This window comes from Boleophthalmus pectinirostris, unplaced genomic scaffold, assembly GCF_026225935.1.
Source record: "Boleophthalmus pectinirostris isolate CB_2022bp ecotype Guang Dong unplaced genomic scaffold, ASM2622593v1 HiC_scaffold_19, whole genome shotgun sequence".
NCBI classification, from domain to species: domain Eukaryota; kingdom Metazoa; phylum Chordata; class Actinopteri; order Gobiiformes; family Gobiidae; genus Boleophthalmus; species Boleophthalmus pectinirostris.
The window spans coordinates 15235781-15262441 of NW_026571140.1; the positions used below are offsets into that span (position 1 = coordinate 15235781).

The window sequence follows — 26661 nt, forward strand, 5'->3', positions numbered from 1 at the left end:
GTAACATACATCTCAGTCGCACTCGTCCAGTGGGGCCTGTTCAGAAGCACCCGTAAAGCCTTTTGAACAGAACGGAAACTGTAGGTGTGTTTCAGAGTAGTTTCAGTGTAGTTAGTTCCTCCCTGCAGGCAGATAGAAGGCAGTGTCCACCAGCGTCTAACCTGAACTGAAGAAGAAGCTTGGATATTTGACCAAATAAACTTTTGTCCAGTTGACAAACTGAATTTCTTTTATTGCCATGGATTCTATCTGGACAACTGAGGGATTTTACATACCTATATACATAGCTTAGTAGCAAAAAAAAAATTAAAATGAAGGTACACTTATTAACATCTAACTACCTGCTAATTAACATAGTTGTAAATGGTTTATTTGTCATTCATTCGTATTTATTCAGCCCTTGTTAATGTCTAATTCCCCATAAGCTTATTCTGCTATTAGTTAGACATTTACAAACACTTTCCTATGAATGCACTCCTTATTTCTGCTTATTAGTATGATACTAGGCCATTTGTATATGAATTTTGATTCTAATAAGCTTTTGGTGCAAATAAGTAAAAACTACATTTCTTGTGCTACTAGTCCTTAACAACACCCTTTTTACCAAAAGCTTATTAGAATCATAATTCATATACAAAAATTGACTGGTATCATACGAATAAGCAGTAATAAGGAGTGTATTAATAGGAAAGTGTTTGTAAATGTCTAACTAATAGCAGAATAAGCTTATGGGGAACTGGACATTAATAAGGGCTGAATAAATACTAATTAATGACAAATTAACCATTCACAGCTATGCTAATTAGTGGGTAGTTAGATGTTAAAAAGTGCACCCTAAAATAAAGTGTTACCAAATTGAAATAGTGTTTAGTTCCAATTTAAATAGCTTTAAAGGTGCACTGTGTAATGTTTTGGTTGGGGATCAGTCACCTGCTTGTGTCTATATCATGTATATGTCATTGTTATGCCCGGAATGTTCCACAATATGACATTAAACAGCTCTACCTTACATTTATTCAATTACAGATGGTTTTATAACTTATAGCGGGGGTTGTCTCTACACACATCTGACCTATAACTTGGTCTGGTTTGGGCTCCACGAAGATAGAAAGGTTTAATGCCATACTGTGAAACAATCCAGACCACAGTCCTGCACGGGTTCATTTTAGGAGACCCGCATGATTATATCAAAGTTAAACCCACACCTGCCTGGACCCATTAACATGCCACCCGTTACCCGCCCGTGCCCGTGATAGTACACAAAAGCATTCTGACTGAAGCCTCCATCAGAGTATGACTTGAAAATTTACGACTTCAAGAATCACGAAATTAAATGAAACAATTACACTTTCTTCAATACGAATGAAGTCACAGACGCGACTCTACTGTCATCATTCCACCGGCATTTACTGAGCAGAAAAAACATTGATCGAGATGCTGACCTTTTGCACCACACACGCCACGGACTGAACCAAGACTATACCAGGACTAAAACAGGACTAACCCAGGACTTGCCCAGGACTAAACTAGGACTCATTCCATGACTGAACCAGGAGGCTTACTAAACCAAGATTGAACTAGGACTAAAACATGACTAAAACAGGACTACACCAAAACTGAACCAGAACTAACTGTTGGCGCGGGGATTCTCTTTCTCGGGATTCTCTTTCTCTCTCTTAAATCCAAGATTAGTCCTGGTGTAGTCCTGCTTTAGTCCTGAACCGCCCATGTCAAATTACTACCCGCCTGCATACCCACCCATAAAATTCCAGAACGTTAAAACCTACCTGCGGATACCCAACCCAGTGCAGGACTCTGGTTCATACAAAGCACTAACATCTCCATGGAGAAATGCATTTGACTGACCTTCCACCAGAAAAGTTACTCAATTCACCTTTAAGCTTAATGCTTTTTCACAGCTTTAATGCAAACTGGGGTGGGAATATTTTCTGACTGACATTATCTACAGAAGGCGATAACTTGACTTGAGAAATATAGGTTAGATTTTAAAAAATAGTAGTAGAAAAAGTAGTTCCATTGTTGCATATTACAGTAAAAGGCAGTGGCAAAGTACAATGATATAGCAATCATACTACTACATTTCATACTACTACATTTTTGTTGTATTAGCATCAAATACAATACTTCCACTATTCCTCTACTTAAGCGTAGCAAATTTTAGTACAGATTATAATCTCATGGGGAAATAACACGACAGACCACATACTGGAGATAAAAACCTGACTGATAGAATTGAACTGTGTGATGTAATTGTACAAAGACCAAGACAGCTCCTCAGAAACACTATTCCCCATAAGAGAATCCGTTTGAGCAAAAGAAAGAAAAAAAAAAATCAATTGATATTATAGAGAGAGGCACGGAGCTAGCCACAGGAGCGGGGCCTGTCAGTGCAGCCCTGTTTGATATCATGCCTGGAGAGTTGAAAGCACGGGGGGAGATAAGTGGCCTGATTACTGGGGGCTCTGCGTGTGGGGGTGTGTGACGTGAAAACATAATGATGGTACTGCGGCAAAGAATAAATACAGAGAGGTATGGAAATGAACCAACAGGCAGCATATAGGTGATGTTTATGTTGTGAGAAGGTTTATGGTAAACACTTGTATGTGAGGAGATAGGAGGCTTGGCAGTCGGTTGATTTATACTGTCAGATAGTTGTGGGGGTAAATAGACGATCTTACATGGAGCCGCTGATCAGAAAGAACATTACCAATACTGACAGTTGAAGTGGGTAACAGATTATTGTATTACTGTGGCATTTTTGCAGCAGTGGTTCTAATTTATGGCATTTGTGACCCCCAAACTGAAAATAGTAAAGGCTCCTACAGTTCCGCTCAAACCGTGAGAGATACAGGACTACATTCATACTATACTTCATACAACTGGACAACAACTCACCTTTATGTAATAGATAATACTCCACACAACTGTACAACAACTCACCCTTGTGCAATAGATAATTCTCCCTACAACTGTACAAAAACTCACCCTTATGTAATAGATAATACTCCCTACAACTGTACAAAGACTCACCCTCATGTAATAGATAACCCTATGTCCTATCAATCATCATATCATCTTTGCATTGTTTTTCCTTTTGACCTCATCCTGGGATATATTTATATCACTATATTTCTACATTTTATTTTTACTTGTGCATTTACTTTTACATAAAAATGAATCTCCTTCAGGATAAATAAAGTATCTATCTACCTACTGTATCTATCTATCATATAATTTTGCCTCATTTAACTCCAGTCTCTTGCTATTTTTGCTACTTACTCAGAATTTATTATTACCATTTCTATTGTTGCTCTTTGTCATTATATTATATTGTGATGAGTGAGCTACGGTTTCCAAATGATTTCCCTTGTGGATCAATAAAGTCTGTCTAAGCCAAAGTTTAGCTTTATCTCTAATAATTTTATTTTCAGGACATATACCTATATACATGTAAATGAGCTGTTTGCAGCCTGTGCTTTTACTGTTTAAAAAAGTACTACAATCACAACTGAACCTGTGTTGCCAGTACTTTAAAATGCAGACAGAGGGCACATACAAGTTTTCCTCATTCCCAGTAAATATATATAGTACAGGCCATGCCTCATGTGAAAGCTCAGAACCTCTAGAGTTCACTCACTGAGTTATAGGTAAAGAGGATTCAGATCAGAGAGAGTCCTTTTAGGTAGGTCTGTCAAAAATAATTACCATAATGATGAGTTATAGCTTAATATGTGTTAGATCGAACAATCTTTTTTGGGGGTCAATATTTATTATGGGATCTTTTCCTTTGTACTAGTAGGAATTTCTTTTTGTTTTGTTATTTTCCGATTTTATGATTAGATTTCAACTGTAGAGGGCTGAATAATGCACTTCTGTGACTCATTATAGACACAAACTAACTCCTGAAGTCCATCCATCCATCCATTTTTCGTCCGCTTATCCGGGGCCGGGTCGCGGGGGGAGCAGCCTAAGCAGGGACTCCCAGACTTCCTTCACCCCAGACACGTCCTCCAGCTCCTCCGGGGGGACCCGAGGCGTTCCCAGGCCAGCCGAGAGACATAGTCCCTCCAGCGTGTCCTGGGTCTTCCCCGGGGCCTCCTCCGGCGGGACATGCCCGGAACACCTCCCGAGGGAGGCGCCCAGGAGGCATCCGGAACAGATGCCCGAGCCACCTCAACTGGCTCCTCTCGACGTGGAGGAGCAGCGGCTCTACTCCGAGCTCCTCCCGTGTGACTGAGCTCCTCACCCTATCTCTAAGGGAGCGCCCAGCCACCCTGCGGAGGAAACTCATTTCGAGCGCTTGTATCCGCGATCTCGTCCTTTCGGTCACTACCCAGAGCTCATGACCATAGGTGAGAGTAGGAACGAAGACTGACCGGTAAATCGAGAGCTTCGCCTTTCGACTCAGCTCCCTCTTCACCACAACGGTCCGATACAGCGACCGCATCACTGCCGAAGCTGCACCGATCCGCCTGTCAATCTCACGTTCCGTCCTTCCCTCACTCGTGAACAAGACCCCCGAGATACTTGAACTCCTCCACTTGAGGCAAAGACTCCCCACCCACCCGGAGAGGGCAAGCCACCTTTTTCCGGTCGAGAACCATGGCCTCGGACTTGGAAGAGCTGATCTTCATCCCAGCCGCTTCACACTCGGCTGCAAACCGCCCCAGTGCACATTGCAGGTCCTGGTTCGATGAAGCCAACAGGACAACATCGTCCGCAAACAGCAGAGATGAAATCCTGTGGTCCCCAAACCGGACCCCCTCCGGCCCCTGACTGCACCTAGAAATTCTGTCCATAAATACAATGAACAGAACCGGTGACAAAGGGCAGCCCTGGCGGAGTCCAACATGCACCGGAAACAGGTCTGACTTACTGCCGGCAATGCGAACACAGCTCCTGCTCCGGTCATACAGGGACCGGACAGCCCTTAGCAAAGGGCCCCGGACCCCATACTCCCAGAGCACCCCCCACAGGACACCACGAGGGACACGGTCGAATGCCTTCTCCAGATCCACAAAACACATGTGGACTGGTTGGGCAAACTCCCATGAACCCTCGAGCACCCGATGGAGAGTGTAGAGCTGGTCCAGTGTTCCACGGCCAGGACGAAAACCACACTGCTCCTCCTGAATCCGAGGTTCGACTATCGGCCGGATTCTCCTCTCCAGTACCCTGGCATAGACCTTACCGGGAAGGCTGAGAAGTGTGATCCCCCTATAGTTGGAACACACCCTCCGGTCCCCCTTCTTATACAGAGGGACCACCACCCCGGTTTGCCAGTCCAGAGGTACTGTCCCCGACCGCCACGCGATGTTGAAGAGGCGTGTCAGCCAAGACAGCCCACAACATCCAGAGACTTAAGGTACTCAGGACGGATCTCATCCAACCCGGAGCCTTGCCACCAAGGAGCTTGCCAACCACCTCAGTGACTTCGGCCAGGGTGATGGATGAGTCCGCCTCCGAGTCCCCAGCCTCGGCCTCCTCCTCGGAGGACGTGACGGTGGGATTGAGGAGATCCTCAAAGTATTCCTTCCACCGCCGGACAACGTCCCCAGTCGAGGTCAACAGCTCTCCCCCCGCACTGTAAACAGTGTTGGTGAAGAACTGCTTTCCCCTCCTGAGGCGCCGGACGGTTTGCCAGAATCTCTTTGAGGCCGTCCGATAGTCCTTCTCCATGGCCTCCCCGAACTCCTCCCAGCTCCGAGTTTTTGCCTCCGCGACCACACGGGCTGCAGCACGCTTGGCCCGCCGGTACCCGTCAGCTGCCTCAGGAGTCCCCCGAGCCAGCAAGGCCCGATAGGACTCCTTCTTCAGCTTGACAGCATCCCTTACTTCCGGTGTCCACCACCGGGTTCTGGGGTTGCCGCCGCGACAGGCACCACAGACCTTACGCCCACAGCTCCGAGCAGCTGCATTGACAATAGAGGCCGAGAATGAAGCCCACTCGGACTCCATATCTCCAGCCTCCCCCGGAATCCGGGAGAAGTCCTCCCGGAGGTGCGAGTTGAAGGTCCCTCTGACAGAGGGCTCCGCCAGACGTTCCCAACAGACCCTCACTACACGCTTGGGCCTGCCAGGTCTTTCCGGCTTCCTCCTCCGCCAGCGAACCCAACTCACGACCAGGTGGTGATCAGTTGACAGCTCAGCCCCTCTCTTCACCCGAGTGTCCAAGACACGCGGCCGGAGATCAGATGACACGACGACAAAGTCGATCATCGACCTCCGGCCTAGGGTGTCCTGGTGCCACGTGCACTTATGGACACCCTTGTGCTCGAACATGGTGTTCGTTATGGACAAACTGTGACTAGCACAGAAGTCCAATAACAAAACACCACTCGGGTTCAGATCGGGGAGGCCGTTCCTCCCAATCACCCCTCTCCAAGTGTCACTGTCGTTGCCCACGTGGGCGTTGAAGTCCCCCAGGAGAACAACGGAGTCCCCGGTCGGTGCACTGTCTAGTACCCCTCCCAAGGACTCCAAGAAGGCCGGGTACTCTGCACTGCTGTTCGGCCCGTAGGCCGACACCACAGTGAGAGACCTGTCCCCGACCCGAAGGCGCAGGGACGCGACCCTCTCGTTCACCGGGGTGAACTCCAACACACAGCGACTGAGCTGTGGGGCAATGAGCATGCCCACACCAGCCCGCCGCCGCTCCCCGCGGCCAACGCCAGAGAAATGGAGAGTCCAGCCCCTCTCAAGGAGTTGGGTTCCAGAGCCCAAACTGTGCGTGGAGGTGAGGCCGACTATATCTAGTCGGTAACGCTCAACCTCCCGCACAAGCTCAGGCTCCTTCCCCCCCAGCGAGGTGACATTCCATGTCCCCAGAGCTAGTCTCCATGTCCGGAGATCCGGTCGCCGAGGCCCCCCGCCGTCGACTGCTGCCCAGATCTCTCTGCACCGGCCCCATATGGATCCTCCTGCGGGTGGTGGGCCCACGTGAGGACGGCCCCACGTCGCTCCTTCGGGCTGAGCCCGGCCGAGCCCCGTGGGGGGAGCTCGGCCACCAGGCGCTCGCTGGCGAGCACCCACCCCAGGCCTGGCTCCAGGGTGAGGCCCCGGTGACGCCAATCCGGGCGACGTAACTGGCCTTGCTCGTACACTCATCATAGGGGCTTCTCAACCGTTCTTCGTCTGACCCGTCCCCCCGGACCTGTTTGCCTTGGGTGACCCTACCAGGGGCATGAAGCCCCGACAACATAGCTCCCGGGATCATTCGGGCACTCAAACCCCTCCACCACGATAAGGTGACGGTTCAAGGAGGGGTACTCCTGAAGTGTTTCATTTATTGCGTTTCCTGTTTTTAACCAAATTGTACATTCAGAATTGTTTTAGACTTAGACAAACTTTATTGATCCACAAGGGAAATTATCTGGACACAGCAGCTCACAAATCACAATGCAATATAATGACAAAGAGAAAAAATACTGTATATAAATGGGACTTTTCGGAGATAATTCTTCTTCAGTGATGTTGTGTCAGTGGCATAAATTAGTTTCAAAATGATCGTTATTGTTTATGACTTACTTTTAGGTTTTAACCAACTGGATTTCCATACTGAAACTGGCAAACCCAAAGGAAAGACTTGTGTGAGACTCATTCTCCGTTGTTATTTGTCTTGATGCACAAAATTATGACAAATCACAAAATAGCAAAATATAATATTTTACTAGTTCATTTTGTAATCAAGGATAAATCAGAATTTCCATAGTTATGAGTAAAATCTATGTTTGGTATATGGGGACGTAGATAGGCCAGGTTCAAGACTTACTTTATCATTTAGGGACTCTAAAATCGTTTAGTGGCCCACATGGAGGTTCTCAGGGTCAAAACCATTGTATTAGAGGGGGATAAATGTTACACTATGGAACATTCCAGTCAAAGCAATAACATCTTCATGGAGTCAAGCAAATGGCAGGCCCTTCGCTAGAAATGTTCTAATTCCAGTTTAAGAGCATACCAAACCCAGAGTCTTGCACCGGCGGATGAGGATTAAACCAGGACTAAACCAGGACTAAACCAGGTCTTCTCTTGGACTTGAGTGAGAGAGAACCCTGAGCCCACGCAGCAGGGTGTCCGCAAAACGCGACCTGGTGACAGCTGCTTAGTTCAGTGAGGCGTGGAGATCTGCGCTGGTCCTTTCGCCCGCAGTTATCCTACAGTCTACACGGGCACACCGCCGGGCCCACCCCGACAGTCAGTCCTGGTTCAGTTCTGGTTTAGTCCTGTTTTAGTCCTAGTTCAGTCCTGGTTTAATCCTGTCCTGGGATCAGTCCTAGGTTAATCCTGTGTTAGTCCCAGTTTACTCCTGGTTCAGTATTCTGCTCAATATGTCTGTGAAGTGATGACGTATTTTTGACCGTACTGAAGAAAGCGTAACCATTTCATTTAATTTCAAACCACCTATTCAAGCCTCATTTGGCATTGTTGTTCCTTGAGAGGTGCATCAATAAAAAATAAAAGTGCTTCATTTAGAATGCTTTTAATTTGTGTGTGATTTATCATGGGCACGGGTGGGTAACGGGTGGAATGTTAATAGGTGTGGGCGAGTGAGGGTTTAACTTTGATTTAATCATGGGTTAACAGGCAGGTGCGGGTCTCCAAAAATTGACCCGTGCAGGACTCTGACCATATCCCAAGCTGCAGGTTTTGGTATTGTCGATAACGTACTTTAATATATATAAAGCACTATATATAAAGCACAACCCCTTGCTACTTAAAAACAGTATCCCATGTGAGTGCTACGGGGCCAAATTTCTTATTCATGACTTCCTGTTATTCTTTCAGATGTATCCGAAAACTCAATCTCCTCGTGTATACTTGCTGTATTTTGAACAGTGGATAACGCTAGTGAATGCAGGTGTGAAAGCCCCCTCAGGTGAGAATCTGTGCTTGTACACTGTCAGCAGTAACCAACCAACAAGCCCCTAACAGCAGCTGTGAGCCTCCTCTCCGCACACCTGGCTTCACTCTTAAGCCCAAACACATGTAGTGAATTCACCAGCAGTCTGCCCCAGTCCTCCTTAGCCTATGAGCAATGTTGTTATACAGAAGATTGGGAAGAATTGGGCCACAGCGGTTCTATATATCGGATCCTGTTCGGGCTAATACTGTTGTCTATCTTCGAGGTTGCGTCTCCTGGGAATGCACTTTTTTTTTTTTTTTTTTTTTTTTGTTCTTGTCAGTGACCTATAAAAACACATAAGACAGACAATAACATGGGAAGACAGTTAGCCTAACGGGAAGGGTTGCACTAATGGGATCTCTGGCAGCACTCCAGAACTTGTAATGTTGAGAGTTTATGCAAAGCGAAGATAAAATGTAAGACATTAAAGAGCCCATATGACTCTATTTTCTGATCTATGTTATAATGTTGTTTCTTCGTCAAAATATAGCTGGAGTGGTGTTTTGTTTCATTCCCACGTTTAGCACACAAATCCTGCATATTTGGGTTGAGTTTTTTTCTCAAATGAAAAACACTAAATCTGCGAAGTCAGATGGTAATAGAGGATGCGGAGGTGGGGACTTGCAAGTCATGACTTGAACTCAAGTTAGACTTGAGTCACTATTTTAGGACTTTAGACTTGACTTGATAAAATGGACTAAGACTTGGACTCGACCTGGGCTTGAAGGTCAGTGACTTGGGACTTGACTCGGGCTTGAGGCCTGTGACTTGAGAAGACTTGAGAAGCACTTTTAAATCAGAATTCTTTATATTCGAAATGTAATGATTCACACAAAAATCTTGTCAAGACAAAAAAAATATACTATATACTCTATAAACACTCATATAAATATGCTATGATTTTTTAAATACAATTCAGCTTAAAATTCATATAAATTGCAAAAATCTAAGATCTATTTGGTACTTTGGTTTAAAGACTTGAAATGACTTGAAGCTTAATCTGTGTGTCATTCGTTTATTAGTTTTTCGATATAAAACTAAAAATGAGAAAATGAAAATTTTCGATTTTGTGTTTAAATCGATAAAGCAATGCCGGACTTTTGTGCGGCATATGGACTTAACCAGGGCTAAAACTGGACTAAACCAGGACCGAACAGGTCTAAACCAGCTCTAAACCAGAACTGAACCAGGAGTAAACCAAGTTTCAATCCTGGTCTCAGTCCTCAAGTCCTCAGTACTCCTCAGGTCTCAAAAATGAAAAAAAGAAGAAAAAAAAGAGTCATTATCTGTTTTTTTCATTTTGGTTTTGGAGACAAATACTGAATACAACAGTTGTTTTTTCATTTTCTTATTTTTGGTTTTATATTGAAAAACAAATGAACAAATCATATACGGATTAAGATCCAAGCAGATAACTTGGGACTTGACTTGGACTTGAGATCAAAGACTTGAGACTTACTTGAGACTTGTCAAACAATGACTTGATTCCATTTCTCAGACTAAGTGCTCCACTGTGTTTTTGAACTTCATACACCTTCAATAGAATCATTTGGATAATTTCAGCCCAGGAATTGCCAGTCTCTACTGAACTAAAGGTAAAATGTAGCTGTTAATTTGAAAACTACCACTTCATGACATCACAAGGTGGAACTGAGTACTTTGAGCATCGGAGATGTTTTCAGTATTGCTACCAACCTGCTCAGGCACTGCAGGTGTAAATTAGCATTTATGCCATAACCTGGTACCAGCATCTTTCCTACAACTTTGGTCTTGGTCAGTGTATTGCTGTGCACTGTCCCTGTACAAATAAAACCATACCATACCACATGTCACACTACGTTCTTCAAGTCAGTCTGTCCATCCATATGCACATCATGTTAAGCATAAGTAGAGCTGAGCTGAGAGTCAGTGCAGTGTAATGTATGCTAAGTGAGTGTGAGCGATGTTCCTTTAGCTGCAGGTGGAGGGCAGCAGTGAGCGTCTCTGTGGGGTTGTCACTATGGCAGACCGCTGGGCAGACATTTGCTCCTGCCACCGGGCCATTTGGCACACAGCGGGGCATGGATGTGAACATACAGAAGGTTGGAAGGGGCAAAAGACCAGACAGAACACTCACTTTACAAATGGTTTACACTAATGGACAAAGTGATTGAGTAATATGAGTGGAACAATGACTAAAAATGGAAAAGTAATGTGGCTTATAAAACATTTTCTCTGTCATATACTGTATACTTTCTTGAACATTTATGGGCTTATATTACATTATTTACAGATCTATGTTATAATGTTTCCTCAGCAAAAAAAATATACCCAGGGTGTGCTTTGTTTCATTCATACATGTTTCACACACAAGCCCTCTACATTTAGGCTGAGTCCTTTCTGTTCTACCTTGTGATGTTATGCGGTAATACAGGAAGTGCTCCACTGTATTTTTAAACTTCATACAGCTTCACTGAATAATCTTGATAATTTCATACCTGGAACTGCCAATCTCTACTAAACAAAGGGTAGCTGTTTTAACAGTATAACACGGTTTACAGCTCACAAGAGTCAATTTTGCGTAATATACTGTAGGACCTTTAAATGCATTTTCACTAGACATGCCTAACAACAATTACAATCATATCTCCATTTCTTTCTCCTCACTTATGTTTCTTCATGGCTCTGTGCTTAGAGCAACTGCCCATCTACTAAAAGGTTGGCAGTTTGATCCCAGAATAAACTAATGAATACTGTGGTTTTGTGCGTTGTTGGGCAAGGCACTTCACCTATTTGGCGCTGATTAACAGAAATGCCACAGCAGTTTTGGCTACTTTGAGACGAGTACAATTTAATGGATGATGTTGATCCATGGCTCATTGTTAGGGACCGATACCACGTATTGAAAACCGATACAAGTACGAGTATAATCATTTCTGTACCTGTTGATACTAAGTACCAATACCAATACTTTAACCTCCTCCCCCATGAGTTTGTTTACATGCACATCAGTATCCCGGTTATGGTAGCATTTGTAATATGCTGTTTACATGTGTGCTTAGAAATCATGATACTTATATCCTATATACTTATATCTGTGTACATGATCAAATGTAGTATCCGTCATAATCTTACAAATACACAAGCACAAAAATTGTGCATTTGTAAAACCATGATATTATAATATGTCTGATGCAGCTTTGTGCACATTTGTTTACATTTTACAGAAACAAAACTTAAAACCACATGCCTAATTTGCATCAACTATAAGTGCTGAAAAAACAGCTGTTTCCTTGTGCGCTGATGCGGTCAGCTTCGCTCGGACTCAAGGACACGACTCAGTGGAAAAGTAGAGTGGAGAGTGTTCTCGCTGTGACAGAGGGATGTGCTGCTGATGGTGAGTCTATTCTGTGTGTATATCACGTTGGAGATGGTTCATGTTAAACATTTCAGAGATCATACGTGTGCAGGTCATATGTGTGCAGGTCATACATGTGCAGGTCATACGTGTGCAGGCCATACATGTGCAGGTCGTATGTGTGCAGCGCAGCTCTTTATTTAACAGTAATTTTACTCATGTAGTCACTTTATAAGATACTGGCTTATTTGGTATACTGATACTGCGTAATGTGTCGTGTACTAGTGGTATCCGTGAGTGGTATCGACAAATGTTCAACGAGTATGAGTCTATTAAGGAAGTATCAGGTCGATATCTGATACCAGTATTGGTATCGGTGCATCACTACTCATTGTGTTTCAACTTTTAAGTAGTTTTGTATGCCTTACAGCAGGTTAAAAAACAGCTACATGGCACAACTATGCCTTGAATAAGACAAGAAGCTAATTTCAGCGTCAGTACTGCTATCGGTTGATATTGGGTATCAACAAGTACCTCAAGTCCAAAGCCCACAACCAGGTTTCAAATAGATCTGATAAACATAGAAGAACCTGAAGGACTAAAGAAAAGAGTGAGGAGGGAGGAGGGGCAGGGTCTGGACACAAGGAACAGAGTGATTGGTCTATTCAAACTTCAAACTACACCCCTGCAGCCAGGTGTTTGGAATGGGAAACACCAGGCTTAAATCAGGTCAGTCCTGTGTGATGTCACGTAGTACCTGAAATAGCAGCAGCATACACAGTTTTTGAACACAAAGCTGCAAATGTATCAAGTTTGCCAAAAAATAGTCAGTGCTATTAAAACACCATATACAGTGTTCAGAAAAAAAATATAACATAAGCCAAAAGCCAAATTATCTTTATCAGTATCAGAACTGAGAAAGTTGGATGGTTCATCCAGATCAAGTTATTACTATTGAGTGAAACAATTTTACAAGAATAAAAAGTATTTTGTCCCCTATTTCTCCTGTCCTCGCACCCTTCCTCATTCTTCCTGCCTGGGAGCCCTACTGTTTGCTCACCATGTTCTACTATCCAATCAGAGGCCTCTCCTGACCCACGTCTTATCTCTGATTGATGCCTGACGGGCCCCCGCCGCCAAGCCACTTCCTCAACTTTTCCATTAACCTTGTTCTTTCAGAGTTCAGAATATATGTTTGTGGGTGTGTGTATGAACCGAGAAATCTGACAAGGAGCCTATAGGGTTTTCTGAAGAGTTTTACAATGACACAGTCTAGAGGTAGGTCGATTTGACTGTTATTCTCTGCATTACAGGGACAAGATGGGCTCTCTGATGTAATTGTACAGAATAAAAGCCAAACAGCGCAGGGGAAAAGGACTGAATGAAAAGCATAGGGTGAACAGTTGAATAGCTAAGTAGATTAAGGCGGGCATCTTATTCATTTTTACAGCTATTCATGACTTCCTTGGCGCCCCAGCTCGCTATGCCCGCTGTGCATTATAGTGGGCGCGATGTCACGCCACTGGCCCAGGGTGCTTTTGATCTGACTCACCCTCGCAGCCCTGGGAGCGTGTCTCTCATGCAGAAAATGCCTAGCGCACTTTGTTAGCTGCTAAACATTAAGGAAAAGCGTGCCTATCCAGAGGGTCCAGCTTGTAAAATAATCCGCCTTTCAGATGCCATTAGAGCGTGGAGGTGCTGACAGCAGCGAGTTTGATTTTTATAGCGTCATGTTCTATTTATCCTGCTCACAGTTCATTACGATTTGTAGAAAGGTTTGCATAGAATCAGGTCCCGATACACATTAAAATTAAATGCTCCATTCAGCAGTTAAATCACAACTTCCACTGCCCCGGAGAGCTACAGTTCCAACTCAGGCGTCGGCTGTAATGTATACATACAGTCGTAATGGAACTCTAATGCATTATGAAGCACTTGCACAATACATAAGGAAGTGCTCGATAATCACATATGAATTTGGGAAAGATAAGTTTAAGAGATTCAGTGTTTTCTCATTACAAACATACCTGAATTTGTGTTATATAACTATTATTCTGTTATTACTAGAGCTGTAGGCCTTTGGTAGTTTAATCAATGAATCAGTTTAGATGAACCAGTTTAAGTAGTTTAGTCAATGAATCGGTTTAGATGAATCGGTTTAAGCAGTTTAGTCGATGAATTGGTTTAGATTAATCGGTTTAAGTAGTTTAGTAGATGAATTGGTTTAGATTAATCGGTTCAAGTAGTTAAGTCAATGAATCAGTTTAGATGAATCGGTTTAAGTAGTTTAGTCAGTTTTAATGAATTTTTTTTAGATGAATCGGTTTTAGTAGTTTAGTCGATGACTCGGTTTAAGTAGTTTAGTCATGAATTAGATGAATCTGTTTTAGTAGAATTTTAGATGAATCGGTTTTAGTAGTTTAGTCGATGACTCGGTTTAAGTAGTTTAGTCGATGAACCAGTTTAGATGAATCTGTTTAAGTAGTTTAGTCGATGAATTGGATTAAATGAATCGTTTTTTGGTTTAGTCGATTAAGTTGATGTTTTTGGTTGACCAAATTTTGGATTAGTTAATTCATTATTTTATTTAGATTATAAGGATTTATGGGACAACAGAAGAAAAGAGAAGTTGGTGAGTGAGTTAGCTGAGGATTTAGTATTTGCTGGTATTTATATCTAAAAAGGCAGTTTTTTTCATGAACTTCTGTGCAGAGTCAACCGAGGATTTCTTTAGTCGACTACAGCTCTAGTTATCCTGCATATTTAGGCTATTCTCTCCACCTTGTGATGTCATGTGGTAATACAGGAAGTTCTGCATTGTGTTTTTAAAATTCATACATCTTCACTAGAATCAATCATAATTTAAGCCCATATCAATGGTACAAAAGGTAAAATGTAGCTGTTAATTTGAAAAATATCACTTCATGACATCACAAAGAGGACCAGAGCATTTTGAGCTTTGGAGAGGTACAGAATTAACAGGATTGATCAAACATACAGTATGTGCTTGAAACAAAACACAACTCCAGGTATGTTTTTGATGAGGTAACATTATAATTATTATTAAAGCTCACAAGAGTCAATTTTGTGCTCGACCTGATTTTTACTGTCCTAAAAATGTACTGACTCATACCACATTCATACGCAAGGTGAATGAATTGATGCTCTACCAAGTGAGCCACGGCCACCCCACTGTTATTGTAACTTGAAAGTAGCATGAGAAAAAGTACCAAAGAAATTAAGTAAAGTGGTTACACAATACATGGGCAAGTGCTCTATAATCACATTTGAATTCAGTTCAGATAAGTAGAATAGACTCAGTGTTCTATAGGTATTCTATAGGAGTGTGGAGCCTGAGTGATTGTAAATTGTCCAGTTCTATATGTTTTTCTTTTGTTTTATTGTTATGCCACATATATGTTAATGCTGCTCACCCCTGCTTTGAGCTAAATTTTCCAATGAGGAGATGAAAAACAAAACCTTAACCTATTAAATGCGCTCTACCTGTTTTTTTACTGTCCTAAAAATATTTGCAGTGGTCCAGTCCAATGCATTCAATTTTTTTTACAGCGCTGCTTTTGTATGTGCTTTTCTCAACTTTCCGAGACCAGAGCTTTGCCATCACAATAACTAGCATGCTAACTGCAGACGACAAAACACACAGCGGTTTTATTTTGATTTGCAGCAAAACAACAAAAATCCAGTTGAGTCACTGAGTTTTTACAAAGTTAAAGGTATATTTTCAAATACATTTAAATTTTAATCAAGAAGGCCAAAACAGAGACAACATATTTTGATAACAACAGTCAAAGGTCAAGGTCAAGACATAACTATTTCAATTTGCAGTCAGACAGATCCAAACATCAGGAAGCTATGCAGAAGAGCCACATCACTGATAAATGAAATGCTTCTGTTGACTAAGCTATGCGATGATCCTTGATAGATGAAGGTTAATGGCAGAAAAAAAATACAAAAATGAATGATGAATTCTGCACAAAAATTTAAATGTTAAGGTCTACATAACAAACTATTTAATTTGTGGAAATATGAGTCCTAAAAATTCTAATTCCAAAAAGCAAAGAAGTTGTTACATTAACGGGCCCATATTATGTCACTTTTTGATGTTATAATTTTGTTTCCTCATCAAAATGTTTTCATTTCACACACAAACTCTACGCATCTTTTCACATGGTAATACAGGAAGTGCTCCACTGTGTTTTAAAGTCCTTCTCTAGAATCATTTGGATCATTTCAGCCCTGGAATTGCCAATCTATACTAAACAAAAGGTAAAATGTAGATGTTAACTTGAAACCTACCACTTTGTGATATCACAAGGTGGACCCGAGCATTTTGAGCTTTGGAGATGTATACAGACTAATAATCCAGGGTTGCTCAAACATGTGTGAATGAAACAAAACACAACTCCGGGTATGTTTTTGATGAGGTAACAACATTCTAACCTGGCTCGAAGCTCACACTAGTCAATGTTGCATCATAAAGAACCTTTACCGTTACCACCCTCTACAGCAAAAATAATTTCATTTAAGCCTAATGCACGCACAGATAAGATAATATTCTTCTCTGCACGTGTTCCATATGTTAGTAAAAATAATTCACAGAGCGGGGTGAGGCGGTGGGGGGGCGGACCCATCAGGCCTAACAGCATGTGAAGGCTCAGCACGCCCATGTGGCTCTCCTGCCTCAGACCAAACACTCAGTGATGCAGAGGCAGTGAGACAGCTGCTACACGCACACACACACATCACACAGGCACACATACACATCACACGGGCACACACACACCTCACACGCATGTTCTCTAAGTCACAGCGGTAAACTACCACTCTTCTGTTATAGTCAGGCCCCTAACTGTGACTGGGAAAGTGTGGCTAAAGGGAAAATACAACTCCAGCTCTGCACAAAGTTGTGTGTGAAATGTAGGCAATGGAAACTGAAAGGCATTTTGAGCTTTGGAGATGTAGATTGACTAATAATGCAGGGTTACTCAAACGTGTGAATGAAACAAAACACAACTCCAGGTATGTTTTTGATGAGGTAGCAACATTCTAACATGGCTTAAAGCTCACAAGAGTCAATTTTGTGTAATATAGGATCTTTAAGTAAAACTATGCAGCAGAGACATTGATTCTCTGACATTGCACGCATGTTCTCCAAGTCACAGCGGTAAACTAGCACTTCTCTGTTATAGTCAGGCCCCTAACTGTGATGGGAAAGTGTGGCTAAAGGGAAAATACAACTCAGCTCTGCAAGAAGATGTGTGCGAAATGTTGGCAATGAAAACTAAAAGGCAAAGTACAATTATAGGAGTCCACAGTGCAGACCAAGTGAATGAATTAAATTAAATGGTATTACGCTATTTTCTGATTTATGTTGTTATAATGTTGTTTCCTCATCAAAAACAAACCTGGAGTTGTGTTTTGATTCATTCACGCATGTCTGAGACACAAATCCTGCGTATTTAGGCTGAGTTCTTCTCTCAAACAAAAACACTCTGTTCTACCTTGTGATGTCATGTGGTAATACAGGACTACAGCAAGTACTCCACTGTGTTTTTAAACTCCATACACCTACCCTAGAATGTTTTGGATAATTTCAGCCCTAAAATGGTCAATCTCTATGAAACAAGAGGTAAAAGGTAGTGGTTACCCTGAAAACTATTGATTCATGACATCACAAGGTGGAACAGAGCATTTTGAGCTTTGGAGATGTGGACAGACTGAGAATAAAGGGTTACTCAAAGATGTGTAAATTAAACAAAACACAACTATGGGTATGTTTTTGAGGAGAAAAGCTCACAAGAGTCAATTTTGAGTAATATATTTAAACCCCACCATGTAACTTTTTAGTCAAACAATAGGTCAAAATAAATAGCATGTTTATTTAATTTTGCATGGTTCAATGTATTATAAAAACAGGATTGGGAAGTAACTGAATACATGTACAGAAAATGCATATTCTGAATACTACTTTTGAGTACCTTTATTCTGGTACAGTTACTTTTTTGATGGTATTCAGAATACAGTTACTTTCCTAAATTAAAAGGAATACATGGCAGTACATGATCATGCAATTTTGGCTTTGAAATGCACAGTATTAGTGAGAAAAAAAGAAAACAGATCTTCCAGTGTGTGCATGTTTGATTTTTCATCTCTAATTAGCCATAAAGTAATGCATACACATTACATTACATTTGTTTGGAACGATATGTCATGTTTTACACTATAATATAATGCAATTCAATGTAAAACTACCCCAAGTATTCAGAAAAAGGTATTTGGATTAGACCATGTATCAGAATACTTTCTAAAATACTTACTTATACTAATATTTTAATTGGGGTACTCAGTATTCCGTAACTAAATACATTTTCAAACATTCTTCCCATCACAGTGTAAAACTGACAAAAACATGTTTCCCTATTGTGTGCAGGTTTGCAGGCTAGTATCCACCTGCTTGTCTCCATGGAAATGTTGTTTCTATGACTAGAATATTGCAAAGTATGGCATAAAACTGATCAATTTCCTTGGGGAATGCTCCAAATTATGGTTTTAGCTTTCCATGTACCAGTAACCATGCAGCATGGTGTTGCTTTAATCTGCGACACAATCTATGATTTATTTTATTCTTACAATTATTTTCCTCTCAGTCACTTTCTGACACCAAATTTAGAGGCAAGATGGATATAATTACACTCCACCAACTGAGCCACTGCCATCTCATTGTTATAATTTGTAACTTAAAAAAATAAATTGTGACCTCTGATAACTGGAAAGAAGGACAAGAAAAAGTACCATAGAAATGAAGTAAAAAGGTTGGAAAAGCAAAACAGAACAAGCCAGCAGAGCGTGGAGCCACAGATGGAATACACAATGAGGGGTCTTCAGACTGTGTGGCCATTTGACCCTGGCAGCTTAGCACTTAGCATCAACTACATGAATAAACAAAGCGCCCTAATTTCCCTTGGCTCCAACCATGTTAGAGTGTGAGGATTTGCTGTGTTTTTGTCATACACAAAATTAAATCTGCTAGGCTTTACAAACCACTGATAACATCTCAAAGGTCAAGGCAATTTTATATTTACAAGAATTTTAATCAAGCAAACTGTACAAAAATAAAATCATTGGCAAACTAAATTTTAAAGGGCCCATATTAAGCTATTTTCTGATCTATCTTGTTTCCTCACCACAAACATACCTGGAGTTTTGTTGTTTCATTCACACATGTTTAACACACAAATCCTGCACGTTTAGACAGAGTTGTCCAATGAGGTTCATTTGGTCTTTCGATATTTTATGTTATTAGGTTCTTTTTCAAACCAAGAGTTTGTTTTCATACCTGACCGTTTCGACTGTTCACTAGCGGTCTGTGTTGCTGTGATGTGTCCGCGCAGCTAACCTAATAACATTTAGACAGAGCTCTTCTCTCAAACACAAAACACTCATTTGGATAATTTCAGCCCTGAAATTGTCATTCTCTATGAAACAAAGGTAAAGAGTAGCTCTTAACTTGAAAACTACCGCTTCATGACATCACAAGGTGGAACAGAGCATTATGAGCTTTGGAGATGTAGACAAACTAATAATGCTCAAACATTATGATCACGTGAATGAAACAAAACAAAACACAACGCCGGGTATATTTTTGACAAAGAATCAACATTATAACATGACTTAAAGCTCACATCCATCAAATTGGCTTAATATAGTGCCTTCAAGCTTAAAATTATGTGGCAGAGAGACTGATTCACTGACTGAAACAAACAATCTCAAATGTTATGAGAGGTTGTTTTGTAATTTTCAATTAACTTCCATTTTCAAACATAAAAATAAGGTCATGGGCTTTGTATGTATGAAAACTTTGCAGCTCTAGATAATTAGTGGAACTGTAATTTGCTGGCTGTAAGGCAAATACACTCTACTCTGAGGTGAGAGGAGGTGCACTAAATATAGACAGAAGAGGCAGGATAAATATATTTTGATCAATACATAACCTGGGGATAGTGAACACAACACAGTATTGACTAGTCTGGGGCTTGGATTTGCTTCTATGAGTTTGAGTTTGTTAAATAGCTTTAAAACTTGATAAATATGCTAAGGTCAGGATTTGGGAAAATAAAAAAGTACAAAACAGATATTATGGGAACTAAAATACTGTGAAAATGTAATTATAACTAAAACAAGCCATACCAAAAAATCGTCTAAATTTGTTTTTACTTAATTGCATAATTAAGAAAGCTACTTCATAAAGTATATGAGTTTACTATCTGTATGAAGTGAGAAAGCCAATAAGTTACAAGAGGAAATAAGAAAAAATTATGAAATGATACATTTTTACAATGGAAAAAAAATACCATCTAAAGTTTTGCCATTAAAACTCTAAAAACACCACAAAAAACTACAGTATTTATAGCTTTAATTAAGCATGAAGCACTATGAAGCATGTGGACAAATTTACCAAGGATTCAGGCTTAGAAATGTCTTAATTAAAAGGTTAGGAGTCGGGGTATTTATTAAGTAGCTACTAAGCCTTAGTCTTTCTTATTAACCTAACTGAACCTATTTGTTCATTCTGAAGTTAGCGGCCTGACACTCTCTCATCATTCTTAGTAACAATGTGTCTGCCGGTAGTTTAGTTTTACCTGAGAAAATACTTTGTAAAATGAATTATATTATGCATGATTTTTTTTTCTTATTTAAAATTGCATTTTAAATTGCAATGCTAATCAAATACAAATGAAAAAAAGAAACAAGTCCGCTGACTTTCATGTAAGAAAAGTGCTTTGCAAATGGGAGTTGCCGTCACTATAAATGTTATCACAGCTGCCCCGCCGACTTTTGTCTTTAAATGCTTGTAAATCGTGTTTTTTTGTGGTGGCATTTCCAGTTCAACGAGGAACCCATTCATGTCAGTGGAGAATTTGGGAAAAACGTGTGCTTCGTAAATGTGACATAAAGTCAGTTCATTTGTGTAAAATGTTCAATTTTCATGTGCAACAACAAGTCAACACCGCACTGATTCTCTGGGGGGCTTGAACTTATTTGCTCAATATGTGAAGATCGACATACAATATAATACAACCTGAATGATGATGGCGGCGCCCATGGCAACTACCAGAATAAGGTGGACAGATAGCCCACAGAAGTATGAGATACACACATCACACTGGCTAACTGCAGATTTTTTTTCATTTGTACCAAAATGACTACCTGACACTGCTGAATCCTACATGTATCACACAGATTAAGAAAATAAAATGAAAGAACAAAGTTCACACAGAGCTGTGGGCGTATGTCAGTTGAAATGCCGGGAGTTGATTGTCAAAATGGCATCTTGAAAATAAACTATTAAAGATTTCTCAAACATGCCCAAATCACTCCAAATACAAGTTTGAGAGGGTAAATGAAAAGAGGAAACAACTATAACACAGTTAAAGCTCTGAAAAGTCATAACATGTCCGCTTTAAGATGTAGTTTTTATAAAGTTTTCCCAAATCTTCTAAGAGTAAAACAAATTATACTTTCTCTAACTTCTAACTTCTTCTCTAAGACTAAAACTCGTCACTTACTCCCATATGTTGCGTCAAACTAAAAGAGATTTCCTCTTTTGTGGCTGGATGTGCCGGGGCTGCTGCTATCAGAAGTCAGACTCACAACAAGCTGTCAAACCAGCTCCAAATCCACTTTCTACAAGGTGTTATCAAGATGAAAAACTCTAGCGACAAAATACCATGCTACATTCGGTGATACATCAAAAAAGGTTTTGATGGCAAGTTGAAAATATAATATTATTATTCCCCCACCAAAACCAAGCATGGTGGAGACCCCGAATTTGAATTTGTTTTTATACAGCGTGCCTATGTTTTAGAATGGCAAATACCTATTTTTATGTTGTTTTTGATATCTGATATCCACCTAATGGGCTGGGCGTGGTAATTTTACTGTTGAAAATGTCTCCTCTCCACAGAGTCTTTTCAAGCTACATATTATTTGCTCATGAAACCTTGATTTACTGTAAGCATACTCTTATTATTGCATAGATGTGTTTAGAAATGTCTTATGCTTAATGATTATGAACAACAATCCTTAAAGGTCCCATATTACGCTATTTTCTGATCATGTTATAATGTTGTCAAAAACATATTTGGAATTGTGTTTTGTTTCATTCGATACATACTTAGGCCAAGTTCCTCTCTAAAACCAAAAACACTCTGTTCTAACTTGTGATGTCACTGTGTTTTTAAACTCCACACACTTTCACTAGAATCATTTGGATAACGTCAGCCCTCCAATTGCAGGAAATGGAAGCAGTTTTTAGGAGTTTTGGTAATATTACTTCAGTTTGCCTTCTTGCCTCTTTGCCTCCTTGGCAATGTTGAACAGTCATGCCTCCTCCGAGGTGTGCCATAAAAAACTGTAAATTATAGTCATACTGGTTAAAAGAATTTGAGGACTATATTTTTCCAGTTTTGCTGAGCAAGATTTTTGTGAGGATGGAATTAATCGCCTGCCCCAAATTGCTGCTAAAATAAATGCCTGGTCTGTTAAGTGATTGAAACAAATAAAAGCCCCGGCTATTATTTAGTATTTTACGGCGGTATCGTATTTTATCCTAGCAAACATCTCCTGGAGAATAGCCAGTTTGTCCAGAAAAGTTACATACTGCACCTTTAACATGTTTCAGCTATAGGCTGTATATACAAATGGACACAGCTAACTCACTTGCCACCACTTTCCAAATCAGAAATGAGTATGGGTGCTCTTCTAGCTCTATTGACTCTGGCTCCAATTCAATTTGTAATGAAAAAAAAAAAAAAGTGCCCCTTTCTCCATAACTGCTGCTGTTAGACTCCTCATTTTGGTCTTAAACAGTTTGTATTAACCTGCTCTACATGATCCCAGGGCTTTTAGTTCACTGTTGTCCTTAAATCAATTCTTATTCCTAAGATAACTGCAAGCCTCAGTGAGCTTCATTTGACTGGAGCCGAACGCTATGAGTGACATCACTTTCCATTAGTCCACTTCTTTATACAGTCTACGGTCTCAGCCCAGCACGATTCATGGAAAAAAATATGAAAAGACTGAGGCCGAAATCAATCCGTGATGTGAATAGGCTTCCATGTGGGGGGAATAAGTGGTCAGATATTACAGCGGACATGAGCCTTGCATGGGGCATACCTGATTGGAGTATCTCATGCTGACGTTGCGCTGGTCCTGCCGCGGCACATAGCGGTGAATGGGGTCGATATCTTTCGGGCTAATTAGCTCGTCCACTGCAATGCACACAAAACGCCCACCCACACACGGTCAGATATAGAAGAGAGGAGAGATGGACACAGATACCAAAGAACAGCCACGACCATGACATGCCTAACAGCGTATAAAGGAAATCAATGCTTTATCATTAGCTTGCATTAGTGCAGCACAATAATATAATTGCGCACACATTATAGCTATGTTTAATGCGAATAAAAAAAGATAAGGAGTTTAGAATGCATTATGATACCAGATATAAATTACATTCTATGGCAGATTTATTAAGCCTGCAGTTTTAAAGATCTGATTTGCATTTTAATAAGCTATAAGATTAGTATTGTGAGAATGAAGAGGCCATATACCCAGCAGTTTGGCAATGTTGAACAGCGCTTGACCCCAGAGGAAGACCTTTCCGTCACGTCCGCAGTTGCTAGGGAAACGCTTCTGGCTGCCATGTTTGTTTTGTTCTGCCTCCACAAAGTCTGCTGGGACGTAGTAGTATTTGGGGATGATGGCGTGGCCTAGGATGAGGAAAAAATAATAATAATAATGTGAGATATAATGCAATACAATCCTGATCTGTTTTTAGCTATGACAACCACAAAATGAGGTCCTATATTGCACAAAATTTAGCCACGTTTAAATGCTGTTACCTCATCAAAAACATACCTCAAATTGTTTTGTTTCATTCACACATTTGAGTAACCATTTATTATAATTTATTAGTCTGTCTACATCTCAATATGCTCTGTTCCACCTTGTGATGTCATGAAGCGGTAGTTTTCAAGTCAACAGCTAACTCTTTTGCCTTTTGTTCAGCAGAAATTGGCAGTTCCAGAGTTGAAATTATCCGAATCATTGTAGTAAAGGTGTATAGGGTTTAAAAACACAGTGCAGCATTTCCTGTATACACTTTTTCTATTTAAGAGGAGAACCTAAATCAGCACTATTTGTGTGTGAATAAAACAAAACACAACTCCAGGTATGTTTTTGATGAGGAACATTAAAGCAGAGATTAGAAAATATTAGCCCTTTAAAATCCATTTTGTTCGAACAAAGCCAGGCTCAGATAGTAGAGGAAATGTGCATAATTAACATAAATGTGAGAAATTATAAGTTCAGCTATATATTGCCAGTGATCACGGGAGGTTTGAAAAATGCCCTTATAACCTAGCTATAACTCCACCGCCATCAAAGTTTATGGCTTCAACTTTACTTTTTACAATATTCTCTGGATAGTTACAGTAGTGCCTATAGTCTATACGTGTTCCAAATGTCATTACTTTTCTAATCTCATTTACACTGAATTACACATTTTATACTGTTCAAGTAAGGAATACACCTCTCATACATTAATTTATGCACTATAAACCTAGAACAAAAGGAAAAATGAAAACTTGAGTTGCCTTGCCTATTCTGATGATAAAGAATCTAGCCAATGATTCTTTGGATTAATCAATTAGTTGTTAGGATCATGAACCCTGTGAATTTGAGATCTTTTGCAAAATGTGTCCCAGTTGAAGCTTTTAAGATGGTTCTTGAGGACATCCTGATGGAGCACATTTGCAGAGAAGACCAGATAACAATTATTTGGTTACTAAAATAGTTGATGAGTATCAATTTCATTTAGTTGTAATGAATCAATTAAAGTTGTTCTATGTATCTTCTCTGGTGAAGGGTTCGTCTTCACCATCATCTTACTCCATGGTGTCAAGAAAATGAAGCTACCAGGCCAAGTTATAGGTTAGGTTAGTGAAGATGTGACACCGCTTGATATACAGTAAAATATCAAATAACAGCCGGGTCTCAGTTAACCACCAGATTCCCTTTAAACGCCGGGTGCAGGTGTATGTTTTGATAAATAACCGCCAGTTCCAAATAAATGCCGAGTCTATATAGAAAGTAGCCCATGCCGACAACCCCCGCAGTCGCTCTGGTCGCCGCCAAGGAGGTCGCTCAAGCTCTCATTTCTCATTTTTTGTGCTTTATTTAACCAAAATATCGTGATCAGTGCAGTGACACCACAGAGAGCATGATGTTTACAGCCTACATAGTAGCAGTTCGACTTCAGGTCAGTCCTCCCTTTATGAGGTTGTGTGACTTGAAATAGATAGCGTATATATTCTTTTTAAGAGAACAAAAGAAAAAAAAAAGAACTAAAATCAATATCAAAAAGTAATTTCAATAATTTGGTCCAATATGTAACCAAATATATATACTATTGTATCGTATGTGTTGTGTGTACATGAGCTTATAAACTCATCACAGGGAGTAATTAGGTTGATAATTCATAAGGTAAATGAGGAATAACTTTATGTGTACTCTTTTGGCATAGGCCAAAATAAATATTGGCCTATGCTGGAGTTATAAAGCCAGTGCGCTAAAAAGTGCAACTATCGGCTCGATATATTATCCTACCGTCATTTTAAAGAAGAAACAGCACCTTTACAAACAACAAACAAGGCAATTAACCCCACTGAAACGCATTCTATCAAGGTGTCTCCCCTCGCTCGTAATACTTCACAGTTTGTTACCCTACGCGTACACAGTGGATGCAGTATTCCAGGCAAGTGAAAAATACTTAAAGCCCTCCAATTAACTTTAAGCTGTTTGTTAATTCACACATATCCGCTACAAAGACACGGTCGAGGCATCTGGGCCGACTTAAATGAGTACATCATTATCCTCTCTTCTCTCCAATTCTTCCTGTACTTCTGTGTATGGACTCAAAGCTGCTGACATCCCTATCATTTGACTATCTCTCCCCTGCAGGTACAGAGGAACGCCATACTGAAAAAGGCTGACTTCATTCGGATGTTACGCCCTTCTGAATCTCGGTCACAGTATGAGCTCTATGAATATGGATGAGTGGGTTTAATAAGAGAAAAAGTTTGCGGTGCTAAAGAACGACAAGGAGAATAGAAATATATACATAACTTATAACTATATATATAAAACTTCTACTCCATTGTGTGATCTATAGTATTTCTCACCTTCATTTGAGTGGAAGATGATAGGTTCAAGCAGCTCCTGGTACTCTTTGACTTGGGCCTTGTTGCCTCTGAAGATACCTGCAATACACAAACAAGAAGAAATACTTAAAGGGTGCATATTACGCTATTTT

At 40.7% G+C, this 26661-nt stretch overlaps 1 protein-coding gene across 3 annotated transcripts in view; it reads right to left on the bottom strand.

Annotated features, from left to right (window-relative positions):
* phkb (phosphorylase kinase, beta) overlaps nt 1–26661 on the bottom strand; it is a 152321-nt gene that overhangs the window by 58978 nt on the left and 66682 nt on the right. For all 3 annotated transcript variants that reach the window (XM_020941414.2, XM_055154295.1, XM_020941413.2), the window contains 3 exons: nt 26531–26608; nt 23900–24058; nt 23460–23554 (listed from right to left, as the gene is read on the bottom strand). In XM_020941414.2, the coding sequence (XP_020797073.1) occupies nt 23460–23554; nt 23900–24058; nt 26531–26608 (332 nt within the window). The remainder of the gene's footprint in view (nt 1–23459; nt 23555–23899; nt 24059–26530; nt 26609–26661) is intronic.